This window comes from Schistocerca serialis, chromosome 2 (assembly GCF_023864345.2).
Source record: "Schistocerca serialis cubense isolate TAMUIC-IGC-003099 chromosome 2, iqSchSeri2.2, whole genome shotgun sequence".
Taxonomy (NCBI): domain Eukaryota; kingdom Metazoa; phylum Arthropoda; class Insecta; order Orthoptera; family Acrididae; genus Schistocerca; species Schistocerca serialis.
Genome location: NC_064639.1, coordinates 1,152,909,336 through 1,152,921,466, shown reverse-complemented (window position 1 = coordinate 1,152,921,466; position 12,131 = coordinate 1,152,909,336). Strand labels below are relative to the sequence as shown.

The 12,131-nt window shown below is 38.6% G+C and overlaps 1 protein-coding gene across 1 annotated transcript in view; it reads left to right on the top strand.

The window, feature by feature from the left end:
- The window catches only part of LOC126456683 (sodium-independent sulfate anion transporter-like), a 66,777-nt gene extending 62,600 nt beyond the window's left edge, over positions 1-4,177 (top strand). The window contains exons 10-11 of the mRNA XM_050092425.1: positions 3,579-3,732; positions 4,113-4,177. Of these exons, the coding sequence (XP_049948382.1) occupies positions 3,579-3,732; positions 4,113-4,177 (219 nt within the window). The remainder of the gene's footprint in view (positions 1-3,578; positions 3,733-4,112) is intronic.
- The last annotated feature ends 7,954 nt before the right edge of the window (positions 4,178-12,131 follow it).

Below are 12,131 nucleotides of genomic sequence, written 5' to 3'. Positions count from 1 at the left end.
AGAAAATTGCTACTGCTTGCTATGCACTCCGGATAATTATGTCAGTATGTAATAGTTCATGTGCTAAGACTACATACTTTGCATATGTGCATTCAATAATTAGTTATGGCATAACCTTCTGGGGTGCAGAACATACAAGCAATTTTCAAGCTGCAAAAGAGGGCTGTACGAATAATAACAAAAAGCAGCAAGAGAGCTCACTGTACTGATTTATTCAAAACCATGGGAATCTTGACAGTACCATGTGAATACATCTTTGATATATATAAAGAAACACATTGACCAGTACACACAAAACAGATCTATACACCAACACTGGACTAGATCCTGCCACCATTTGCATCTCATACGAAAAAACAAAACAAAAATCCAAAATAGTTTATTATTTAATGGAATAAAAATGTATAATAGACTTCCAGAGGAGATCAAAGCTGAAACTGGAATACATGCCTTTAGGAAAGCTGCAAAAAGTTATTTAGCAGATAAACGTTACTATACTGTCAAAGAATACTGTAAATGACATGTGTTTACCTCAATTCATGCAAGAGTACCTTTGTAAATTTATATTTATCTGTAATTAAGATTGGTGTGTATTTGTTTTGTGTAACCCATGAAAGAATACATTTGTAAATTTATATTTATTTGTAACTAAGATTGGTGTGTATTTGTTTTGTGTACAAACAATTAAGTTGCACCATAGAAATATGTATTACCAGAAGTACTATTATGTATATACTCATTCCATGTATACAGTTGACGACATCCATACAACACAAGTTGTCTACAGATGAATAAATAAATAAATAAACAAAAATTTTTTCAATGGTTTCAATCCACTGCTTGCGGAATTTTGATTGTTCTATTTTTTGCTATATTTTCCCTGCTTCTAGTTTTCAATCATCATTTTCTTCTAATCTCATAGATATGTGGTACCAAAGTTACATTCATGCAAATATTTTATGGATTCTACAGCTGTTTTTAAATTTTTTTCTATATCGTTCTGTCTTTTACGTGATAGCAATTTCTGTAAAGCCTAACAGATGGCTCTATTACACTTAATCTGCTTGACTGCAGTGCATTTTCAAAAAGACATTAAGCACTCTCTGTATTTTGAGTTTGATGCAGCTCTCCATGATACTCTATCCTGTGCAAGCTTCTCCAGTTCCAAGTAACTGCTACAACCTACATCCTTCTGAATGTGCTTAGTGTATTCATTTCTTGGTCTCCCTTTACAATTGTTACTCTTCATGCTTCTCTCCAATACTAAATTGGTGATCCCTTGATGCCTCAGGATGTGTCCTACCAACCAATGCCTTCCTTTAGTCATGTTGTGCTACAAATTCCTCTTCCCCCCAATTCTGTTCAGTACCTCCACATTAGTTATGTGATCTACCCATTTAATCTTTGGAATTCTTCTGCAGCACCACATTTCGAAAGCTTCTATTCTTTTCTTGTCTAAACTATTTAGTGTCCATGTTTTGTTTCCATACATGGCTACACTCCATAGAAATACTTTCAGAAAATATTTCCTGAGACTTAAATCTATACTTGATGTTAACGAATTTCTCTTCTTCAGAAATGCTTTCCTTGCCAGAGGGGGAGGAGGAGATTGGCAAAGAGAGGGGGAGGAAGAGAGTGACAAAGAGAAGAGGAGGAAAAGGAGGAGATGGAGGAGGAGATGGAATAAGAAGGGGAAGATGAACATGGACAGAGAGCAAAGGAGCAGCTGGACAGAGGGGGGAGTAACAGATTGACAGAGAGAGGAAGCAGGAGGAGATGGATAGAGAGGGGCAGGAGGAGATGGACAGAGAGAGGGGCAGAAGGAGATTGACAGAGAGTGAGGGGTGGAGAAGGTGGACAGAGAAAGGTGGAAGGAGGCGGTGGATTAATAGGTGACTGGAATAAATACGTACCTGGACCATGCCGCGTACTCTGCTAGTCTTCAGTAAAATTTGTCTGAGCGTGTGACTCTCTAGGTGTGTTGCTATACAGACTACTATTTTGGCTGTTGTTGCAAATGCCATTCATCATGGTAATGTATTGGGCCAGCAAAATATAAAGATCTCATTTTCTAACATTTCATCCTAACCCTATTCAGTTGCTACTGAACTCTATTTTTGATTCTGTGGGAGGTGGGGTCAGCTCCCCTTTATTGAGAGTTACTGACTAATATTGATGGATGAGAAGTAGGTGAGTATAGTGATAAACTACAGTACTCCTACTACTACTACCAAAGTTCTTGTTGGTGGCTATGACAATGCACTGTTTGTCATCATCCCCAATGGGGCAGCCTCATGAATGCTAGCAATAACAATCAACCCCTGGCTTCTCACTCCTATCATCCAATCAAAAATCTGGCTCAATAACATTCTTGGCAATTGATACTACAAAGACAACGAAATATCAGATCTGAATGTGCCAATGGATCACCAGCCTGACAAAAGCCACATGCAGCAATGGCCAAAACATTAGCATAAAACTCTGATGACATGGTCATTACCCAGGAAAGTTTTTTTGAGGATAACAATGACCACCGATGTATTTTTTCACTTATATCCAAGTCATTAGAACATGCTTCATGAAGCATGAGGCAAGCATTCAGACTGGACAACACAGCAAGTCTTTTAGGCAGAACATCATACTGTGTGTGTAACAAAACTATACTGTTTTCAAAATTTTGCATACTTGCTACACAGCCCTTAAGACAAAAGTACAAGAGATGACTGATGTAGTAAAATTATGGATGTGGGCTTGCATTGTCTTTTAGCTGTCAGAAATAGTCAGTTTACAGGTTGACAGTGGTTACAAGTGTGGCAGTACTAGCATCCTCCTCATTCATGAATGCCAGACAACAGAAATAGAAATAAAAATTACTGTCAGTAAATAACATCACCTCCATTCCCACCTGTACCCATGCCGTCCATCCAGTTAGCCACAAACTGAGTTTAGTAATTTGCCTGATAACTGATACTAGGGGCAGAATAAAATCTCAATATATTAGATCTGAATTTCGTACACATCTGCCATAATGAATAACATTTAGAACAATGACTTAAACATTGGTGAATATGACAGAGGTCCAATGTGGTTGTGCACCCAGTAAAGTTTTCATGAAAACCACAATTCTAATTAGCAGTACCTGAAAGTAAGGTGGCAGTATGTGACTGAGTAAAGCCCACACAAGAAGAGGGAGAGATGTCACACACACACACACACACACACACACACACACACATTCTCTGTTCTTTTGTTGCTGTATTAATTATATTCTGTCTAGGAGTTTCCCACATTAAATTAATTTCTTATTTTTACTTTGTCTTCACAGGAAGTGCCACTTTAATGGGAATATGTATACCCAATTAAAGCTATAATGTGTCACATTAAATATAAACCCAGGGTAAAATACCTATTTCCTGTTAGGACTTGGTTTTGCTAGTTGAAATGATAAGTAATTGTGTGCTTTGTGCTGCCTGTTACGTTCATCACAATAAGTATGTTGTTTTAGCCTAATGTGATAGCATAGTGTACCAGTGACCTCATCTCAGAATGAAAGAAATTTAGTTGTCCACTACTTACAGGTGATTGACTGCCTTACACATGACTTCAGCAAAAGACAACAGCCACTTTTCTTCTATAAACTAAAGCCAAGTATAGTGAAGATGTTCCAAGGACTACATCCAACAGAATTTGTTGTTTATCATGATCACAATGAACTGGAGAGTCTTATCAGAGGTAAGATCTACTTCCACAGTTGTTTGTAATTTTTTCAATTCTGTAACTGTTTGTCACTGATTAATAACATTCCACTCAAGTATCTGAAAAGGATTTCAAGCACATGTACATTGCTTACTCTAGTTTGCTGTACCTTAAACATAGTTTTCGTGCCAGTACTTTGGAGGCTGCCTGCAATGGTTTCCCAGTGGGTGATGGGTTCACCAGTTCCCTACACCAGGACTAGTATACTCATTCGTCAGGGGCCAGTCTTTTGTAATATTTTCATGTCGTGTGTTTTTAACTGTTATAGTTGATTTATTAGAGGTTTAAAATATTTCCTGTATCTGCAAGTACAAAAAAGGTCAAATATGTGAATTAATTTGTGTTTTGTTTCACAGCTCACAAAAAGTACATGGCTGCACGTAACGGTATTTCTGAACTCAGTTTTGTTAGTACTGGATGACTACCACAAGAAGCTTACAAGAATCCTCATTAACTTGAAAATGGAGCTTCCTCAAGTGCAAATGTTTAAGTATGAATCAGTATTATGCTTTGAGAAATGAGATTAGCAAAATGTGTGCTGAAACTGAAGACATATTTATATTAGTTCTAGTCAAAATACATGTCAACTGCTTTCCAACACAACTGAAATAAGGACAAAATATGTTATTAGGTAGTTGTATGTACAAAGCTATAAACCAATAACACATTTACTTTCTTCTGAAATGCCTAAGTACAAAAGTGTCTGTCATTACAACAGTGACAATATCAGTAGACAAATCAAATGTGTTACACACTAACTTTCCACAAAAAGAAAGCTGTGAAGTATTTGCTTTGAACTGATTTGTCAGATAAGCACTGCCAATCTTTATGACCACTTATGTTAATTTGGGACTGTTTCATTCTTAATGAAACAGTGTTGTAATACTCAAAGTACATGGAGCAAAAATTTCAACTGTACAAGCAGATGCTAGATGGTTCTCCTAACATTTGGATTAAAACTGCACCTGTTCTCAAAGTTCCATTATGACTGGCTTGGAAACCCAGTTATAAGATGCTGAAACATCTCACAAACTAATATCAGCCTATTGTGCTGAAAATAATGAACAAATACTGGTTTAAGAATTTTGTATATATCTGTAAGGGCAATCTGCATAATTCTGCAGAAGTAAGGGCAGCAATGAACTGCATGTTAAGGATTTAAAGAAACAGTGTACTCAGATACTGTACAATTAATTTGTTATTGTCATAATTGCAACATTGAACAATTTATAAGGATGTTACAATGAGTTTTTGTCAGTATCTTATCAAGCATTCTTGCAGGAAGTTGCCTCTCATTCTACTAATTGCTAGGCTTGGTTTATGTGTATTGTACACAAATTCATGTGGTTAGACATTGTCCACTGAACAACTACAGCGAAACTGAGTCCAAGCCTTAGCATGTCCTTACTTCATGTATAGCAATTCAAATACAGAATTACCTGCTTTTTTGTTAAATATAGTCTGGTGATTACACACATCCTCTTTAACTGATGACTCATTTTATCAACAGTATAGTGTTTTTGTCTGTGTAGTGAGGGTTACTGCAGAAAACATATAAGAATTTATTTTCTTTTTTTCAGGAAATGTAGTCCTATTATCCATTAGCTTTCTAATTTACAATAGTGAACTGGGGGCTATAAATTTTTAGATAAGTAATATAATGATTTCATTTTCCTGCACTGCTGATTATTTCAGTTGCTCGTCTCTCAACTAACAGTGCAGATTATATACTGAAGAGCCAAAGAAACTGGTACACCTGCCTAATATCATGTAGGGTCTACGTGAGTACACAGAAGTACCGCAACATGATGCTGCATGGACTTGACTAATTTCTGATGTAGTGCTGGAGGGATTTGACACCATGAATCCTGCAGGGCTATCCATAAATCCGTAGTATGAGGGGTTGGAGATCTCTTCTGAACAGCACGTTGCAAAGCATCCCAGATATGCTTAATAATATTCATATCTGGGGAGTTTGGTGGCCAGCGAAAGTGTTTAAACTCAGAAGAGTGTTCCTGGAGCCACTCTGTAGCAATCATGGATGTGTGGGGTGTACCATTGCCCTGCTGGTATTGCCCAAGTCCATTGGAATGCACAATGGACATGAACGGATGCATGTGATCAGAAAGGATGCTTACGTATGTGTCACCTGTCAGAGTCATATCTAGACATTATCAGGGATCCCATATCACTCAAACTGCACATGCCCCACATCATTACAGAGCCTCCACTAGCTTGAACAGTCCTCTGCTGACATGCAAGGTCCATGGATTTATGAGGTTGTCTCCATACTCATACACATCCATCCACTCGATACAATTTGAAACAAGACTCGTCTGACCAGGCAACATGTTTCCTGTCATCAACAGTCCAATGCCAGTGTTGACAGACCCAGATGAGGCATAGAGCTTTGTGTCATGCAGTCATCAAAGGTACATGAGTGGGCCATCATCTCTGAAAGCCCATAACAATAATGTTTCGTTGAATGATTCACACGCTGACACTTGTCGATGGCCCAGCATTAAAATCTGCAGCAATTTGCAGAAGGGTTGTACTTCTGTCATGTTGAATGATTCTCTTCAGTCATTGTTGGTCCCATTCTTGCAGGATCTTTTTACAACTGCAGCAATGTTGAAGATTTGATGTTTTACCAGATTCCTGATATTCATGATACACTTGTGAAATGGCTGTATGGGAAAATCTCCACTTCATCGCTACCTCGGAGATGCTGTGTCCCATCGCTCGTGCACCGACTATAACGCCACTTTCAAATTGACTTAAATCTTGATAACCTGCCACTGTAGCAACAGTAGCCAATCTAACAACGGCACCAGACACTTGTTGTCTTATATAGGCACTACCGACCGCAGTGCCGTATTCTGCTTATTTACATATCTCTGTATTTGAATACGCATCCCTATTCCAGTTTCTTTGGCGCTTCAGTGTATTTCAAATTGATTATTCTAGCACCTTCATCTTACAGCATTAAAAACAAATCTCCTTATAAATGTTTCTGATTTTGAAAAGATAGTTTTGATATTTGAGTTTTATGCTGGCAAATAAATAATTCTTTGTCACAATTAGCGTTTGCCTTGTTTTCTCATTTTAAAAATATTAGAATGTTTTTAAATATTTTGTGTACAGTAAAACGTTGTGCAAAAGAGTGCCCTATTTTTTAAAATGGTGTATGCCAAACATTTTCCAAGATTATCATGTATAATTTACTTGAAAAATATTTATAGTTTCTGTTATGCCAATAAAGACAATTTCTGAGTTTTAAACAATTTGTATTTATGTAATATAGTTATTTATTCACCATCATGACAACACACTGATGAACAAAAACATTACGATCACCTGCTTTAAAGCATGTTGGTCAATCTTTGGAACACAATTTAGTAGTGATTCTGCGAGGCATGCATTTCACAGGTCCTTGTTAGGTTTTCAGAGGTATGTGGTACCAGAAGTCTACACAGCGATCATGCAATTCCTGTAAATTATGGGTTGGTTGTTTGTGGGTGTGGAGCTGGCACCTGCTAGTATCCCAGATGATTTCCATCGGGTTTAGGTTAGACAAGTATGGTGACCTCGAACCCAGTAGCACAATTCTGGCCTTGTGACATGGACAGTTATCTGATTGGATGATGTCACTGTCCTCACATGAAGGAATGTAGGTGACCCACAATAATGTTCTCGTATTCCTTAATATCATGGTGTCTTCAATCTCTACCATAGGTCTCACGGAAGTCCACAGTACTGCCCCCCGACAACAGATAATATAACACTGTCTCCAATAATCTGTGTAAGGGATGCCGTGCATGTTTCAAACTGCCATTTGCCTGGACAGTGGCATAACCGCCCTCTGTGATCGACCTGAATGGTACAGTACAAAGCACTTTTGCCTCCACAAACATTGTTCTCTCTCCAGATCTGCCACAGATCAATGCCTGCCCTGCTTTACAGAGTGGCCAAGTTGTTTACCTTCTCATTTTGAGATGATGTGTGGGCATTCAACACCTTATTGCCTACTTGGGATGTCACCATCCAACCATTTTCTGTAGATCCACTTTATAGTAGCACATGAACAGCCAACTGACTTCACCAATTCTGAGATTTTTCTGCTATAAAAATCTGCCCTTTGCCACAGTCACTTATCTCAGTTCATTTCCCTATTGGCAGCCTGTATTATTGCTTGAATGATTCCCCATTCATCTCTACCCCATTTATATACTTCCAAAACCACATCTTGTACTCACAAAAAAGCCAGACAGTATTCAGTCTGTAACGTCCCACCAGTTAGTGAGTGGTTAAAAATGGTTTAAATACCTGTGAATATCTTGCCTTCAGTCTCCCTTGACGACTGCATACATTAGATAAAATATGCTTGTTCAATAAATATAGGATACCATAATGGATTTCACTACAATGATGTAGGTCACAACTGAAGTAAAGTAAGTACGTAGATTTATTCACTTCAAAACCTGTATTCTTATGAGCTCATGATCAACCTTCGGTGTAATAAGCCTCGTTGTTACTACTACAGCTAACAGATGGTAGCACATACTATACTGGTGATATTAAATAGTCCAGATGCAGTAATCTGATAGAAATGCGTGTGTGAGGTCCATTGCATTGTTCAACACTTATACTCACTCAACAAAGTACAAATATAGAGTCACATATCATACTGCCTTTTGCGATATTAAATCAAACTGTTTAACACTCCGAAATAATCTGTCACTGCACTGGTCTAATACACTGTTTTAGACAATGTCCAACACGAGTTGCTCTATTGTAAATCCAAACCTGAATCATGCACCAGGATCTTATCTCAGCTATACACACAGATCTGTCCTCTAGTGGGTCCAACACTCATCTGCCCTAACAATACTCAAGGCCGAGTATTTATACTCTTCCTACAATGTACTATTGGTTATAATAATGCAAAACATAATTTATAATATGAAATAGTTTAACAACATTATCAATCACTCTATAATATTCCCTACTTTGCTAGAAGAAGTTTAAGACATTTTCTCGACACCTAGGAGAAGGCCAATTTGGTTTCAGATCCGGAAAAGGAACTAGAGATGCAATACTAGCTCTGAGGAAGGTATTAGAAAGACGAATTGAAGTTAATAGGAAAACCTACTTGACCTTTATAGATTGAGAAAAAGCATTTGACGTGGTTAATTGGAAATTGTTATTCTGAACAACGAAGGAAAAAATCTTGATTGGAGGGACAGAAGATCAATCTGGAACCTGTATAAAAGGCAGGAAGCTTATTAATAATAGTGATGCTGTAACTGTTGGTTGGTAATATTTAGTGACAAAATGCAACCTAACGCTAGATTGCGTACTTACGACTATCCTGTGTGGCCGTTTTTTAGTACGACTTTAAAAGAGAGAGAGATTATTAATTGATCACCGATGCGTCGGTTCTCGATTGTGTTCAGGAGACGTACGGATTGATTACGCGAATAATTGACATTTTGACCCGGATTGCCTTCACGCAATCAGAATCTTCGATGAAAATACCTAAGGGACCTATTTGAATATAAAAATGGAAATGAAAGCAAATTAGTGGAATTTCGTAAGAGAAAGATTAACAGAACGGAAGTTGAACACATTAGTGGTCTCCCAAATACAATCGAGACACCGTGATAAAGAGCGAACGTGTAACAAAGCTCATATACAATTTGAACATCATTTTTGGCTAGTGAAAGAAAAGAATAAGAAGAAAATTACTGCATCATAAAATATTAATATATTTTGAACAAATTAGCGTTAAACTACTAGACATTGATAAATACACAATAAATGCCTGACTTACATCTGATATTTCTTTTGTGGATGGCGCAGTCGGATAATCGCTGCTCTGTCAGTCCTTTCCTTCTTAAAATTAAATGTCCTTGCATGTGCGTAAGTACATTGTTTCCTCACCGGAGTTACCTAAATGTTTGTTCGTCTTTTCACATAGTTTTTACACAAAATAAAAATACAACTTGTAGCAAGGCTATGCAGTACGTCTCAACATGTCGGCGACCAAAGGTACAAGCGATAATGAAGCCTCTAGAATATTTCTTAACAAAAGATAGATTGTTCTTTCTTCTGTTTCGCAGCTTCTTGCTATCAAGCGCTGCGGCAATGATTTTAAATATCTGCGCCCAGCGGGTAAAAGTGTTTGAGTATTTAAACGCTGGACGCGCGTCTTGGTATAGGCGGACAAAAAAAAAAAAAAATTCGTCTCTTTACTCTCGCGCTGTGATGCTTAGCATCTTTACGAACTACAGCTCGTTGGCTGTCCTTTTCTTTAATGACGAATATCTCACGTGTAAAGTAGCTGAAATCCAATAATATTACAAACGATAGAAGTGAATGGTGTGAAGAAGAAAGCAGAAATAAGGAGGGTAGTAAGGCATGGATGCCCATTATCACCATATTTGTTCAACTTATTTATTGAAAAAAACATTGAAAAATTGAAAAGAATAACCAAAGGAATTAAAATTAACGGGAACGAATACACTGTATCCGTTTTGCAGATGATATAGTAGTACTTGATGACTCAGTAAAGGAAATGGAGTTTATGTTGCTAAAATTTGCCAAAATCCTAAGAGAATTTAATCTAAAAATAAATAAGAAGAAAACAAAAACTATGGTAGTAGGGAAGACAAAAGAAAATGGTATAAGTTAATATTAACCTTAAGATGATGTTCTAGAGCAGGTTGAGAACTTCTGTTATTTGGGAAGCACAATCACTGACGACAATAAATGTATCACAGATATAAAGAGAAGAATAGCCTTGGCAAAGCAAGCTTTCCATAATAAAAGCAATTTACTAACAGACAGTCATATAAGCCTAGAAAGTAGGAAAAAGTTTGCCAAAACTTTTGTCTGGAGTGTCTTAACATACGGATGTGAAGCGTGGACTCTGGGAAAGGCAGAGAAAAAGAGACTGGATGCAATGGAAATGTGGATATGGAGAAGAATGACGAAAACAAGCTGGGTAGTTAGAAAAAGTAATGAACAGATCTTAAGAGAAGTGAACGAGCACAGAACGCTGCTAAATTATATACACTACTGGCCATTAAAATTACTACACCAAGAAGAAATGCAGATGATAAACGAGTATTCATTGGACAAATATATTATACTAGAACTAACTTGTGATTACATTTTCACGCAATTGGGTGCACAGATCCTGAGAAATCAGTACGCAGAACAACCACCTCTGGTCGTAATAACGGCCTTGATACGCCTGGGCATTGAGTCAAACAGAGCTTGGATGGCGTGTACAGGTACAGCTGCCCATGCAGCTTCAACACGATGCCACAGTTCATCAAGAGTAATGACTGTCGTATGTGACGAGCCAGTTGCTCGGCCAACATTGACCAGACGTTTCCAGTTGGTGAGAGATCTGGAGAATGTGCTAGCCAGGACAGCAGTCGAACATTTTCTGTATCCAGAAAGGCCCGTAAAGGACCTGCAACCTGCGGTCGTGCATTATCCTGCTGAAATGTAGGGTTTCGCAGGGATCGAATGAAGGGTAGAGCCACGGGTCGTAACTCATCTGAAATGTAACGTCCAATGTTCCAAGTGCCGTCAGTGCGAACAAGAGGTGACCGAGACGTGTAACCAATGGCACTCCATTCCATCACGCCGGGTGATATGCCAGTATGGCGATGACGAATACACGCTTCCAATGTGCGTTCACCGCGATGTCGCCAAACACGGATGGAGCATCATGATGCTGTAAGCAGAACCTGGATTCATCAGGAAACATGACGTTTTGCCATTCATGTACCCAGGTTCGTCGTCGAGTACACCATCGTAGGCGCTCCTCTCTGTGATGCAGCATCAAGGGTAACCGCAGCCATGGCCACCGAGCTGATAGCCCATGTTGCTGCAAACGTCGTCGAACCGTTCGTGCAGATGGTTGTTGTCTTGTAAAAGTCCCCATCTGTTGACTCAGGGGTCGAGACGTGGGTGCACGATCCATTACAGCCATGCGAATAAGATGCCTATCATCTAGACTGCTAGTGATACGAGGCCGTTGGGATCCAGCACGGCGTTCTGTATTACCCTACTGAACCCACCGATTCCATATTCTGCTAACAGTCATTGCATCTCGATCAACGCGAGCAGCAATGTCGCGATACGATAAACCGCAATCGCGATAGGCTACAATCCTACCTTTATCAAAGTCGGAAACTTGATGGTACGCATTTCTCCTCCTTAAACGAGTCATTACAACAACGTTTCACCAGGCAAAGCCAGTCAACTGCTGTTTATGTATGAGAAATCGGTTGGAAACTTTCCTCATTTCAGCACGTTGTAGGTGTCGCCACCGGCGCCAACGTTGTGTGAATGCTATG